We start from the raw sequence: 14,712 nt of genomic DNA on the forward strand, positions 1-14,712 counted from the left end.
TGAACTCCAGTATACTATATGCAAAAATGTACGTGAACGTGCATATGGGCATTGTTCTGGGAAAAACAAAAATCAATCCAGAGTTTTCATCAGATTCTCAGAAAGGGTTAAAAACTATTGCTCCAAGCGTTTACAATCTAATACGTCATCAAATATCACTATGAATAAAAAAGTACTTATTTGAAAATACTTCATTATTAAATTGTTTAAAATTAAAAATTTACTAAGGTAAAATTCTCTAAGTTCTTGTACTAATACAAAATAGAAAGGCCTAATATGTAAAACAATTAATTTATAAAACTTAAGCTAGTGCTCACTGACTTTACTACCTAACTAAATGCTTATAACACCCTTCCCACTAGTAAACTTAAAGCCCCTTAGAACAAAGGCTATTTGTATTCTCAGCATCTAGAAAAATATCTGGTATAACAGAGCCTTTATAAATGTTTGATAAATGAATGAATGAATCTCAGGAGGCACAATTTTACCAAAGTATAGTCAATAAGAATTTACTAACTGCTTGGCGTCTGCAACTGTGAAGAATACAAAACACCTTTGGACTTGGAGCCAAAAAAGTCCCAGCAACGCCACTTATCTCTCTTGTGTTTCTCTTTTTTCATCTTTAAAAACATGACTACGTGCCTACCTCAAGGGTTACTGTGCGGATATTAATAGAGATAATATATGTGAAAAGCTCTAGTAAGCATAAAGTTTTTTTAATCTAGGATTATTTTTAAATGCAGTTCTTTTTAAAGACAGTATTACACATTTCAGAAAACAAGTTCTACTTGTAAGCAGAAGGACAACTCAAGATATTATATATAAATATGAAATGATGTAGCATAGAAAAATTATTAGTTAAGTTTTCACATAAACATTTTACACCTTTGCATTTAGGCTTAACTTTTAAAAGTCTAAAACAGTGCCTTGAACAGAGTAGGTACCCAATAAATAGTTACCAGTTGACTATTTACCATGAGTATGGCCTTTGAGATGAGTTAGTTATTATATTTTTAATTTAACTGAAGAGCTTATCCACAAAAATATTTATATTATATTTATAAATATTTCATTTATTTAAATTAATCCACAATCTCTCAATTATTATGCACTAACAGTCTAATCATACTTGAAAAACTTCTGGTAAGAAAAGGAAATTATTAGTGGAATAAAGCTGAACTCAGGCACTCACATATTGAAGTTTATTCGTATGAGATACTTAATATATGAGATAGATTCTTGGGATTTGTACTTTATTTCCCAACACTTTTACAGTAACTTACCAATTTGGCTGATGAGTTGCCTGAACTGATCAAGGTAGCTTTGTCCCTCTGGGGTTATTCCAAGTTTTCTGATGCCTCGATTGAATTTTTCTGCTCTTTCAAAAGGATACTAGAGAGATAATTTGAAGACTACCATTATTAACAAAGACCCCTAAAGCATAAAATGCCTACCATGACAATCCACTGTCCTTTCTAATTTTGTATTTCCATTGTACTTAAAAGAAGTCACTGAAGTCTGATGACAAAAAATTTATAGCACAAAAACTACCAATATTCAAGGTCAATACAAATTAAATAAGGAGAATAATTATTAATGCCATCAACTTCAGGTTTTCCACCAACATTATTTGTCTCCCTAGACCCAACAACTCTGTCAGATAGACAAAAGAAATCAATTCCTCCTAGAAACATTTGTTCAGAAATGTGTGACCAAGTTTCCATGGCCTGAGAAGTATCAGGGATTTATAATTTTTCAAGTCTTAGCCCATTAAAAGATTTAGAAAATTACTCATTTTATATTAATAAAAAATGGAACTACTTATCCAACAACAGTATTATTATTTATTTCTCTAAACACTAGTAACTTCTGTTCCAATAAAGGTGAGAGTGAATATAATTTTGTACTGATAACTGTAATCTGTAATTTTAATAATTATTTCACCAGAAAGTAATATTTTGCCGCTCTGACACTGAAAAGAACTAAACTAGTGTATAAAAGGGCTGGAACTAGGTGATGCTTAAGACAGTTCTGGATGCAGCACATCAAACGTTAAGATCCATCTCAGCCTGTTGGTTCTCCATCCACATGGCTATATGCCTCTGTACTGTTACCACTTGTGATTCTTCATTTCACTATGGGAAAACTTAGCCCTGAGGGTGAAGGGAAAATGACATTCTTATAAATTATAGGTGGGACTGTCAGTTTTTTAGAGTACTTGGCAATATGTATCAGAATTTTAAATATTCTTTGCCCTTTTCCTCTTCAAGGAATCTTTCAAAAATATTTGAACACACAGATAAATGTTCAAAGATGTTATGTGTAGCACCATTTGTAACACAGAAAAATCAGAAAAAACTAAATATCCACTCAGTAGGAGAAGGTTAAAGGAGTTACAGTATACATCTTTACTATCAACTCTTCAAAAAAATGAGGTAGACCTATAAGTACTGACATGCGATAAGCACACTGCAAAACAGTATGTTTAGTTTTAGTCCATTTTTGTTAAGAAAAACAGTATTTGTAATGCACAAATACATGTTTATCACAGACATCTGGAGGGCATCACATGACACTGTTAATAGCAACTGCCTCCAGAAAATGAAACTGGAAGGAAAGAGAAATGAAGGAGGATATTTAGTTTATGCACTCTATATTGCCTAAATGTTTCAAAATGAGTATGTTCTGCTTGTGTATTATTTTAAAAGAAAGAAAGGTAACACCTGACTTACACTGATCATTTAATTTTTCCTTACACTTGTTTACAGTGAATGCAAAGAGTAAGAAATTGCAAGGGAAAATACAGAAAATAGGAAGCCAAATCGAGGAGACGTTATGTGAAAAATAATAAAGAAAAAAAACCCCAAGAGAAAAAAAAACCCATAATGAATTTTAGCATAAACATTTGCCATACAGGCAAACCTTGGAGATACTGCAGGTTTGGTTCAAGACCACCACAATGAAGCAAATATTGCAATAAAGTAACATGAATTTTGTGGTTTCCCAGTGCATATAAAAGTTATGTTTACATTGCACTGCAGTCTATTAAGTGTGCAATACCATTATGTGTAAAAAAAAATGTACATGCCTTAATTTAAAAATACTTTATTACTAAAAAATGCTAACCATCATCTGAAAACACAGGTTTGCCACAAACCAATTTGTAAGAAAGGCAGTATCTGAGAAGCACAATAAAGCAGAGCACAGTAATATAAGGTATGCTTATATAATACTCAACAGTTGAATCAAACTACCTTAAAAAGAAGATGTAAAAATACCTTATGATCATTTTGGTCCTTGATTTCCCTGAAAAACCGAATATCTTTAATCAATCTGGATTTGATATGTTCATCATACATAAATTGGCTAAATATATAGAACTTCTTTTTCAAAAACTGGTAGGTGAAATTAACCTATAAAATTAAAATTTCAAAAATTGGAGAACGTTATGAAAATTAATTTCAAATCAGTATTACTGAATAAAATATTTATAAAGTCTAATTCATGTTGGACCTGAATTATTTAAATAAATGAAGGGTTTTTTTGCCCAAGTTTACAGAGCTTTCTAAAAGCTCCCCTTAAATATTTTTATGACACAAAAGGAAAAAAGAAATTAAAAAAATGGAAAATACTTTCATAAGACGACTAAGAGCTATAGTGAGAATCATAAACCAGATTTGACGCTCTAGTCTTCAAGTCATAAACCACACTCAGAAGCTTCTATGTTCCACCATTCATAAGATTACTTATTACTAATCTACATGTCTAAAACGATACTAAAGTAAGAAACATGGTGCAAGAGACCTTTCCTGAAGGAAGAGAGTAAACATTCAATTATTTATCCATAAATATTTTGAGCACCTCTTATGTACAAGGCAATGTACCTGCTCTCATGCTAGACATGGTCATCATCATGAAGTGTATATTCTAGCAGGACAGGCATTTTAAGACAAATATATGTTAAATAAACTATTATATCTCAACTGCAATAATTTCTAAAATGAGAAGTATAGGTGTTCTGAGAATGGGTTAAAAGGTCCTGACCTAGACTCAGAAAACACTGAAAAAGTAGGATTGAAGCTGAGATTAAAGTCAAAATAACAAGATTAATTCTGACCGATAGATGAAAGCCTTGTACTAATTTCCATCCCCACCACCCTCAAATATTACTAATTATTTTTGCACATGTATGCCCTTTTCAACAGTCTTCATCACCCAGTTATATAAATGCGTGCTTTCTCAGAACTTTTCTTGTGGTTTAAACATTGCTTTTTCTTGATCTCCTCAGCAGTAGTAGTCTTAGAAGTAGTCTCTTCTTTACCCTTTCCATTCCTTTTTTTCCATACACTTATTTATTTATTCATTCATGGCTGCGTTGGGTCTTTGTTGCTGCACGGGCTCTCTCTAGTTGCGGCGAACAGGGGCTACGCTTCGTTGTGGTGCGCAGGCTTCTCATTGTGGTGGCTTCTCTTGTTGCAGAGCATGGGCTCTATGGCGCGTGGGCTTCACTAGTTGTGGTGCACGGGCTTAGTTGCTCCGCGGCATGTGGGACCTTCCCAGACCAGGGCTCGAACCCGTGTCTCCTGCACTGGCAGGCAGATTCTTAAGCACTGCGCCACCAGGGAAGCCCATATCCTTTCCGTTCTTAAGAGTGGGTAACTCTGCCAGCCTCTGATCTTATTTCTTCTATGCTCACCTCATCATCACCAGACATCAGGAATTTACATTCATTAGTGTGGTTAACTGATTAACAACTGTTTTTCCTGCTAGAGTACAATTACTATGACAGCAGGAAATGTCTGTTTTTCTTATCCCAGTGCCCAGCATAGTGCCTGAGACACATAAAATATGAGCATAATTGTATCTGTTACATGAATGAGTGTTTGACAGATGAGGTCAAAGAAGAGTTTGATCCTTAAAGGTTCAGAGTTTATTCATCCTGAAAGGCTCAGACATCTCTACATGGATAACTCCTTGTTTTAAATTTGAAACTCTGACTACCTATGGCCCCTTCCTCTATTGGTAACCACTAACAGAGCTCCAATCACATTACTTATCAGCTCAAAGACATCAATGGCTTCCCCACTACACTAAAATGGTCCCTATGTAACTTTCCAGTCATGTAACTTCTCCCTATTCCCTTACTCCCAAATACGCTTAAGAACACTTTACTATTTAAACATTTGCATTCTTCTTTCCTCAAGGAGAAACTGTGGCCTGAAAACCAGGTAAATTTAAAGACTTCTCTTTTTCCATTGAAGGAAACATAGCATATAAGCTCAAATGATTCTTGCAAGTGACTGAATGCCCATTTCTAAGAAGATTCAAGATATTTTTTCAGCAAATTGCTATTTTATAGATATCAAAAAACTAGTAAACGCCCTCCCAAAAAAAGAGCATGACTGATGTTAAATAAACTATCAATGATTTGCTTTCAGACCGGTGTGAGGTGATACCTCACTGTTGCTTTCAGAAGCAACAGAAAATATCAAACAATCCACCCAGATATATACTTATGCTGATGTCCTCAAATCTCCAATGTTATTTATAATGATGATTTTAAGATGGTAAAACATTCTAAAGTGCCTTTTTTTGTTTTTAAGATTTTTCTTGATGTGGACCATTTTTAAAGTCTTTATTGAATTTGTTACAATACTGCTTCTGTTTTATGTTTTGGATTTTTTGGCTGCGAGGCATGTGGCATCTTAGCTCCCCGACCAGGGATCAAACTGACACCGCCTGCATTGGAAGAAGAAGTCTTAGCCACTGGCCCGCCAGGGAAGTCCCTAAGGTGCCTTTTGAATTACAAAGCTTCCATGACATCTAATACAATTTCAGTGACAGACATTTTAATTATACCAAACAGAAAAATGGACATTAAGGTATAATATAAACAAGCAATAATGTATATTTACCAGAATATTTGATGAAAAAAACTACTTTTCAAACTACCAAATTCAACAGGGGTCTATTACCCACACAACCTCCCTCCCAGAAGGTTCTTACTGTTGTATTCATGATTCCTGTGCCATGTGTTCGAATTGAATTAGCAATATGCCGAATGTTAATAGTGTTCAAATGTTTGTTATTGCTTGTTCGTTCAATAAAAATCTGTAATGAAACAAACACAATCAGTAGCAAACACTGGCCAGTTAACCCAAGAATTTTACAATTTTATTTTATTAAAGATAATTGAAAAGTCATTCAAAATGATAATACAGTCAAAGCAAAGGAATAAACAAGATGATCTCTAAACAATTATTTTTTGTCTTCTTTATTTTACTAACTTGCACTATTGAGAATCAATTCTTTGCCCCTCAGCCTTTCTACATTAAAAAAATTTTTCTTGCATGCACATTATGGTCACCTTATCCTTGACAAAGGAGGCAAGAATACACAATGGAGAAAAGACAGCCTCTTCAATAAGTGGTGCAGCTACATGTAAAAGAATGAAATTAGAACACTTCCTAACACCATACAGAAAAATAAACTTAAAATGGATTCAAGACCTAAATGTAAGGCCAGACACTATAAAACTCGTAGAGGAAAACACTCTATGACATAAATCACAGCAAGATCCTTTTTGACCCACCTCCTAGAGTAATGGAAACAAAACCAAAAATAAACAAATGGGACCTAATGAAACTTAAAAGCTTTTGCACCACAAACAAAACCATAAACAAGACAAAAAGACAACCCGCAGAATGGGAGAAAATATTTGCAAACAAAGCAACTGACAAAGGATTAATCTCCAAAATATACAAGCAGCTCAATATCAAAAAAACACACAACCCAATCCAAAAATGGGTGGAAGACCTAAATAGACATTTCTCTAAAGAAGACATACAGATTGCCAACACACACATGAAAGAATGCTCAACATCACTAATCATTAGAGAAATGCTAATCAAAACCACAGTGAGGTATCACCTCACATCGGTCAGAATGGCCATCATCAAAAAATCTACAAACAAAAAATGCTGGAGAGGGTGTGGAGAAAAGGGAGGGAACTCTCCTGCACTGTTGGTGGGAATGTAAATTGATACAGCCACTATGGAGAACAGTATGGAGGTTCTTTAAAAAATTAAAAATAGAACTACCATATGACCCAGCAATCCCAGTACTGGGCATATACCCTGAGAAAACCATAATTCAAAAAGAGTCATGTACCACAATGCTCACTGCAGCACTATTTACAATAGCCAGGACATGGAAGCAACCTAAATCTCCATCGACAGATGAACAGATAAAGAAGATGTGGCACATTTATACAATGGACTATTATTCAGTCATAAAAAGGAACAAAACTGGGTTATTTGTAATGAGGTGGATGGACCTAGAGTCTGTCATACGGAGTGAAGTAAGTCAGAAAGAGAAAAACAAATACCATATACCAACACACATATATGGAATCTAAAAAAATGGTACTGATGAACCTAGTGGCAGGGCAGGAATAACGACACAGACATAGAGAATGGACTTGAGGACATGGGGGTGGGGGGAAGGGGAAGCTGGGACAAAGTGAGAGAGTAGCACTGACATATATACACTACCAAATGTAAAATGGATGGCTAGTGGGAAGCTGGTGCATAGCACAGGGAGATCACCTCAATGCTTTGTGACAACCTAGAGGGGTGGGATAGGGAGGGTGGGAGGGAGGCTAAAGAGGGAGGGGATATGGGGATATATGTATACATATAGCTGATTGACTTTGCTATATAGCAGAAACTAACACAACATTGTAAAGCAATTATACTCCAATAAAGATATTTAAAAAATTTTTTTAATAAAAAAAATTTTTTTCTGAAACTCACTCACTTGATTGTTGAGATTATAGAGGTATCGAGACACAAATACATGAATGTTTCTCATAATTTCCAAGACATCCAGGCCCTACAAAACAATCCACAAAGAAGTTCTATTATTATTAAAGTAATCAGACATATCAACATAGTGACTTACTGCTTATACAAAGTCTCCCAATATTTTTAAATTATTTTAAAGAACAACTATACAAAAAGTACAACCAAAAGTTAAAAAGAGTCTTCAGACATGTACAGTTAGGACTATCTGCTTGGGGAAATCTGACTGCTTGTTATCTTATTCCTTTTGTGTAGAAAGGAACGGTTAAATTTAAAATTTCAAAGATCCATGACTCACAATCATTTTGCCACCACTCTTGAGAATATCTGTCTTCCCAAGGATCTTTTCTATATTTTTTGCAAAGTAAACTAATGGCCAGATTATAAAAATAGATTTTAGAATCTATTTTAGATTTTAGAATTTTAGAATTCTATTTTAGATTCTAAAAGATTCTAAAATAAAAGCCAGATTCTGGCTATTATTCTATATATAATAGCCAGAATATGTGTATTATATATAAACAGTATACATTTATAAAATATATACTATTTTTCAGGCATTGTGCAAGGTTCTTTATATGGAATTCGCCAAAATGAGGTATTATTCTTCTTAATTCCACAGCTGAAGAAAATGAAGCTAAGGGAGTTCCGCAAGGAAACTAGGAAGAAGCAGAACCCAGGGATTTAAAAAAATCGAATTCCAAATCCTTATGCTTCTTTTAATCATACTAGACCACTTTTAATATACAAGTTACCTAACAAGAATCCTTCTTTCTTCAGTTATTACTCTAATACCTAATGGTATCATACAAACTGTTCCACAGCTTTTCTAATTGGGGCTCAAAGTAATATCACAATACTCCTTTGATTAAGCTTTTATTATAAATTTTCTCATGTTTTAATCTAAAAATTTATTTACTCATTTTTTTCTCCCACATGAGCTGAGACTGTTTTTATTTATTTTTGTATCCCTAAATGTAGTTCAGTGTCTAGCATGTTTTCAGTAAATATTAAATTTATAAATAAATGAATGAAAGGATATACAGACTGATCCTGCAATTGGTCCCTATATATGCAGTAAGATGAATGAAAAATTATGATCTTTAACTTTTGGAACTGAATTAAGATTTTTTGGTAAACATTATCTGGATTATCTTAGAAAGAATTACATGCACATTAACTGAAAACAAACCTTTGCACTCATGAAATACTGCCATACTGTAAATCAGCTTATTGAATTAGTAAACCTAAATACTTGTTTGCACTCCTCATTTTAAGACAAATACAATTACATAAATTTAACCAATTTTCTAAGATATTAAAGCTTATATATTGTATTTAGGTTTAAAATCCTTAACTGTCACCTTGATTAAACTTTTTAAAATTCGGCAGAAGTCACCTCACTATCCCGACACGTTTCTGAAAAGCTGTATATAAATCTATGTATATTTCAAATTTTCAACAAAAGGAGAAGTATAAACATTTGGAAGGCTATGGTAAATTCTTTCATAAAGCAATTTAGCACCATCTAATTTTTTATTCTTCTCAAGTATGAGGTTTTTTCTTGGAATATAAACATGTACTATATAAAGTAAAAAGAAAGAATTTTTCTTAGAGAAATACTGTTATCATGCTACAATCGGACTATACCAAGAACAGTTTATACTATACCTGTTCCAAAGTCTGACTAGGAAGATGTGCCTCGGTCATAACCAATCCATAACGCTGAGTAGCTAAATTTCTCATTTCACTGTAAGTGGCCCAGTCGTGAAGAGCTACTGTCGTTAGATTGTAGAAAGTCTTGTCTAGGTAGTGAGTTACATAAGCTTAAAAAAAAAAAAACAATCAAAACTTTTCTGATTCATGAACAGCAGGAAAGGAAGAGAAATGAAATTAAAAAGGAAACAACCTGCCTTTGAACATTAAATTTCTTCCTTTAAAATAAGGTGCTAGGAAAATAAAAATGAAGAAACAAAAAGGAATTCAAGAATAAATGCACTAATACAAAGAAAGATTTTCTCAAGGTTTTGTTTTTGTTATTTGCTCTTTAACAGGGCAAACAGATATAGAATATGACCCTAAGAAGGAAACCAGAACACTCACCTCGAATGTCAATGAAACGATTGAAAAACCGAATTGGATTCAGAGAGAAAAAAAGGGCCAGGTCTTTCATGCCAACTTTGAAAGGGTTTCTGTCATCCAGCTTTAAATGAGTATGCACAGAAAGTCGCAGGTCCTTCTCTATTTCTTTGCACAACTTGTCCAGCAAATGCTATTCACAAAAGAATTGCTATCTTAATTTTTCAAAATAATATTCTAATTGTATTATTCTTCTAGATGTCTATGTTCTCACTGTTAGAGCTTTAATACTGAAAAAATGTGTCAAACTGGTTTAAGAGTCTAAATACTCTACGGTAAAATATTATTTTATTGGGAGAGTGAAATTATTTGCTGTCTATTGAAATCAATAATTATTTTTGACCAGGGAGCAGTTAGATGAGTTCTAATGAATTCATTAGTATTTTAAGTATAACACCCTTGAAAAAGAAATCAAAAGCTAACGTCGGATGGCTTCATTACAAGGAACATGAATATATAATATAAAGCAAAAAATTTATAGAAACTGGCAACAAAGGAGGAAAGGTCCTGAGAATATGCAAGAGAGAAAAATTTTTAAAAGCTTCCTTGTAATAATCATTAAAAAAAAAAAAATCACAAAACTCACTGAGCTAAAGGCAATGAAATTGATCATTTTTTCTGGTGTACCATGGGGTTCTAAGTACTGGCCAGACATGTATCTTATTTTCTAAATACAAGTATTTAATATGAGAAATTATATTTAAAAATTTCACAATTTTATCAAACCTATATAAGGTTTATATTGTGAAGTTTACTCATTTTTAATTCCTCCCTCCATACAAAAATACTGCTAGTTGGAAATTTAATTTTAAAGATATCAGTGTTTATAATACACACTTCATTAAAACAGGGACGGATGTACTATGTTGCACTCAAATTATCTGTTACACAAGTAATAGGCTTTATACTTTTAAATATAAAATATTTCAGTCATTAGCTTTCCAAATGAAATTCAATAAAACATTAATAGTTAAGTTACCTTAACTATATGACCATCAGCTGCAGACAATAGTCAAACCAACTTTTCCATTTGTATTCTTCTAACAAACAGAACTTTAAATTCAAATATACTACTTACTAAAGTAAAAAAAAGTTTTCCAAATTCCTGGATTTCTATATTAAAAATTAGGAATTAAAGACCAATTTAGCACAATAGTGATAGTTCCTTTGTGATTTACAATAATAATCTTAAATTTGTGAAAACCTGCTTCAATCCAAAAAGTTTTTCTAAACATTGCATTCTAGACATGTTTTAAGCTTTTCAATCTCAAAATATGTTACCTCATTTAAAATTTCCATGATTTCCTTGTCATAGCAATCCAGAAGTACTTCATAGGACTCTAAATGCCTTGCGTGCATCATAGCAGGTACACAGTCACGTAAAGCACTGAACATGTACTAAGACGAAAAGTAGAATGTACGTGAATTTAGAAAAATTACATTTCTAAATTATATTACAAAAGTTAATCACCTACCTTAAAAGACAAAACCTCAATCTGAAGGCTTTTTTACACATGACTATCTTACTTTCCTAAGTAAGAGTTGAATTTTATTCTCAGAAGCATATATCTTACTTTCCTAAGTAAGAGTTGAATTTTATTCTCAGAAGCATATACTTTAAGTATACAAAAAATGCACATTAACTTATCCTTTTCCTACCTTGAACATTCAAATACACTCATTTCCATAAAGAAACGGAAAGATCTGAACAACATATAACTTACTGACAAATAAGTCATATTATTTTGACACAAACTAAAACCCAGTGCAATGAGAATGATTAGGAATATGAGAAGAGTGAAATATATATTAATTCATTAGTAGTAATATAAAATTTATCTAAGACTATATAAATTTTATTGAATATGCATAGCACTGTTAAAAAACAGCATCAGCAGTTTTAAAAGTTTATTAAATGATCTATTTTTAAATTAATTAAAGTGGTTTACACAGTGACTAAAAAAATGATGGGTTTATTCTTTACATTATTCTTTACTTACATGTAATCTGGCTGCATCAACAGCATTTTCATATACATCGTCTAAATAAATTGGGAAGACAGCTCGATGCCAGTATAAAAAACAACAGTCACATTGTGTTTGGACTCTACAATGTAAAGTAATAATTAGTGGTACCAAAATTGAAGTAACCCAAAAAAATAATAAAAGGAATGATATTATGTATCATAAGGGTAAAAGCTCTGTCTTACTCTTTTGTATTCCTTACATCATTTAACCCAAAATTAGTATAGAAAAGCCACAAAATAAATATTTTTCAAATTGAACAACAGTAACAAAACACTCCAATACCCGACACTGTCAAAATTCTGCAAATACACTTCAGTGTTAAAGCATACTTAAGAAACAATATAGGGTGGGATAGGGAGAGTGGGAGGGAGGCTAAAGAGGGAGGGAATATGGGGATATATGTGTACTTACAGCTCTTTCACTTTGTTGTGCAGCAGAAACTAACACAACATTGTAAAGCAATTATACTCCAATAAAGGTATTAAAAAATATATACAGATAACTTTGAGTTTAAAATAAATTTATTTTCAATATTATTTGATATGACTAGACTTACAAGACCTGCATCACATGCACCTGTCTCAAAGCTGAAATGGAGACTTTTCAAAAAACTGTGACCAAAACAATGACAACAACAACAAAAACCAGTCGCACTCAACCTGTCTATAATCTGTGCTAAGTGACTATCTCACACATTATCAGGCAACAAAATGATCATTAAGTATCTTAGAGTAAAGAAGGCTCAGTATTTCTACCAAGGGTGGAAAGTTAAATGCCACTAACTACAAAAATCGAGCTTCTCAGAACAACAAAAACATCATGTTACAAATATGAGCATTAAATACAAATTGTGCTGAAACCTTAATTCGGCTGGGAATCAAAATTCAGAAGACCCACTTTCCCATTAAGAAACTTACTGCTTGCTTAATAAAAAGAAAACAATAAAGCCACAGGAGCTATATAAATAAGCCTTCCAAAACCTAATTCGTATTAGTGATTGGCTACCCAACAATGTAATTCAAATTCATGCCCCAAATAAAATTACAGAAGACTATGTGAGATGGCTCTAAGTCTCTCACAAATAGATGAAGTCTTGTTATAAAGCAGCAATTTTAAGTCCATCACAGATACACATCACAACGATCACAATAATGTTCCAGGGTCTGCCAGATGCTCTAAGGGCTATATCATATTTTCTCATGTGAGTTCTTCCAAAAGCTACATTCTTACTGTAGAAGCAAAGTTAAAGAAATATGATCGCTTGTCACAGTCTACTTTTAGTCTAAAGTAGAAGTTATGAACAGGAACTAATGGTCTACCTAAGTTATATTCCTAAGTTATATTCCTTGTCTTGCTATCCTTAAAAAAAAAAAAAAAAGCCCTGATGTTTCCATTACCCCTATCTTTTGAGTATCATTACATATACCTACTTACCTTTCTCTAAGTTCACTGATAAGATCCAGCTTTTTCATGACTACTTGAAGTGGAAAGAGTTCTTCATCTTTAAATGTTTTCTATCAGGGAGGGGAAAAAGGCAGAGAAATTGCACTTGTAAGACAGGTTTCTTAGGTCAGTAATAAGGGAAGTGTGAAACCTCAGATCTCACTTTTATTCCATAAATAATAGCAATACACTTACCATTTGTGTGCCAACACTTAGTGCCAAAGAAACAATAAGTCGTCGTTGCTTTGTGCTTGGTCCATTTAGAGTGTTTTCAGCCAAAACTAGAGCAGAGAGCACATCAAGACGCTGTTCACTATATTTTTTGTCAGAAATTACTCTTTTCTTAAAGATAAAAGAAAACAGGAAATATCAGCTTTAAATCTGAGGCAATAACAAAAGATGCAGAAGAAAAATTTCTGTTATCTTTTCCATGATTCAATTTAAGAGCACTTAGACAAATACTTTCCCCATTCAGCTTCTTGTGATAATGTTCGATGCTTTACTGCCATAACATTATCGCTGAGCACTGTCAGGGACAGCAAATTACTAGGCATACTTCAAAATTACTGTATTGATGTAATAAGAAAATCATTTCTTAAAAGAAGATGCATCATATTTTTAAAATGCATAATATGTCATTTTTTAATAGAACTGTGTTAATGCTACAAGTTCAGAGTAAAGATAACCCTGATCACTCTAAGTAAAATCATAAAATACCATGGAGATTATAACCAAGAATATTGTGTTTGAAGAAATGGAGTACACAGGTTTAACTAGAAAACACAAATAAAACAACAGGAAGGGCAAAATAGAAAGATGATATAATTATGCTGAATACATACAAACTTTCATACCTTGGCCATGGAAATAGAATTAAGAGCCTGATGCTGAAGGTGCTGTGTTATATGTGAGACTGAATCAGCCACAACCAGGCTTCTCCTGTAGAACATATGTTCTATTGCCTAAAAAGAATCACAAGTGATTTTATGAAAATCAACTCAAAACGTTTAGGTAAAATTATAGCATATCTTTATGACCTTGAGCTAGGTAAGACATTTGTAAATGAGATGCAAAAAGCACTACCATAAAGGATAAGACTGGTAAATTCAACTATATTAAATTAATGATTTCTATCAAAAGTCACTATAAAGGAAATTAAAAGACAAGCCAACGTATGAGAAAATATCTGCCACACACAAGGGATTAGTACACAGAGTATGTAAAGACACCAAACAAATTAA

The 14,712-nt window shown here is 32.8% G+C and overlaps 1 protein-coding gene across 7 annotated transcripts in view; it reads right to left on the bottom strand.

Moving 5' to 3' along the window:
- Nucleotides 1-14,712, bottom strand: part of WASHC4 (WASH complex subunit 4) — a 67,333-nt gene that overhangs the window by 26,823 nt on the left and 25,798 nt on the right. For 6 of the 7 annotated variants that reach the window (XR_004351784.1, XR_004351785.1, XR_004351783.1 and 3 more), the window contains exons 16-26: nt 14,326-14,433; nt 13,667-13,813; nt 13,463-13,542; nt 12,002-12,107; nt 11,283-11,399; nt 9,966-10,134; nt 9,534-9,688; nt 7,819-7,893; nt 6,007-6,111; nt 3,279-3,413; nt 1,284-1,392 (exon numbers count right to left, since the gene is read on the bottom strand). Coding sequence is in view for 4 of the 7 variants with exons in the window: in XM_032645783.1 (XP_032501674.1) it covers nt 1,284-1,392; nt 3,279-3,413; nt 6,007-6,111; nt 7,819-7,893; nt 9,534-9,688; nt 9,966-10,134; nt 11,283-11,399; nt 12,002-12,107; nt 13,463-13,542; nt 13,667-13,813; nt 14,326-14,433 (1,306 nt within the window). In the remaining 3 variants the exon portion in view is untranslated. The remainder of the gene's footprint in view (nt 1-1,283; nt 1,393-3,278; nt 3,414-6,006; nt 6,112-7,818; nt 7,894-9,533; nt 9,689-9,965; nt 10,135-11,282; nt 11,400-12,001; nt 12,108-13,462; nt 13,543-13,666; nt 13,814-14,325; nt 14,434-14,712) is intronic. The other variant, XM_032645785.1, reaches the window with a different exon arrangement.

The sequence above is a fragment of the Phocoena sinus genome, chromosome 10 (assembly GCF_008692025.1).
Source record: "Phocoena sinus isolate mPhoSin1 chromosome 10, mPhoSin1.pri, whole genome shotgun sequence".
Classification (NCBI taxonomy): Eukaryota; Metazoa; Chordata; class Mammalia; order Artiodactyla; family Phocoenidae; genus Phocoena; species Phocoena sinus.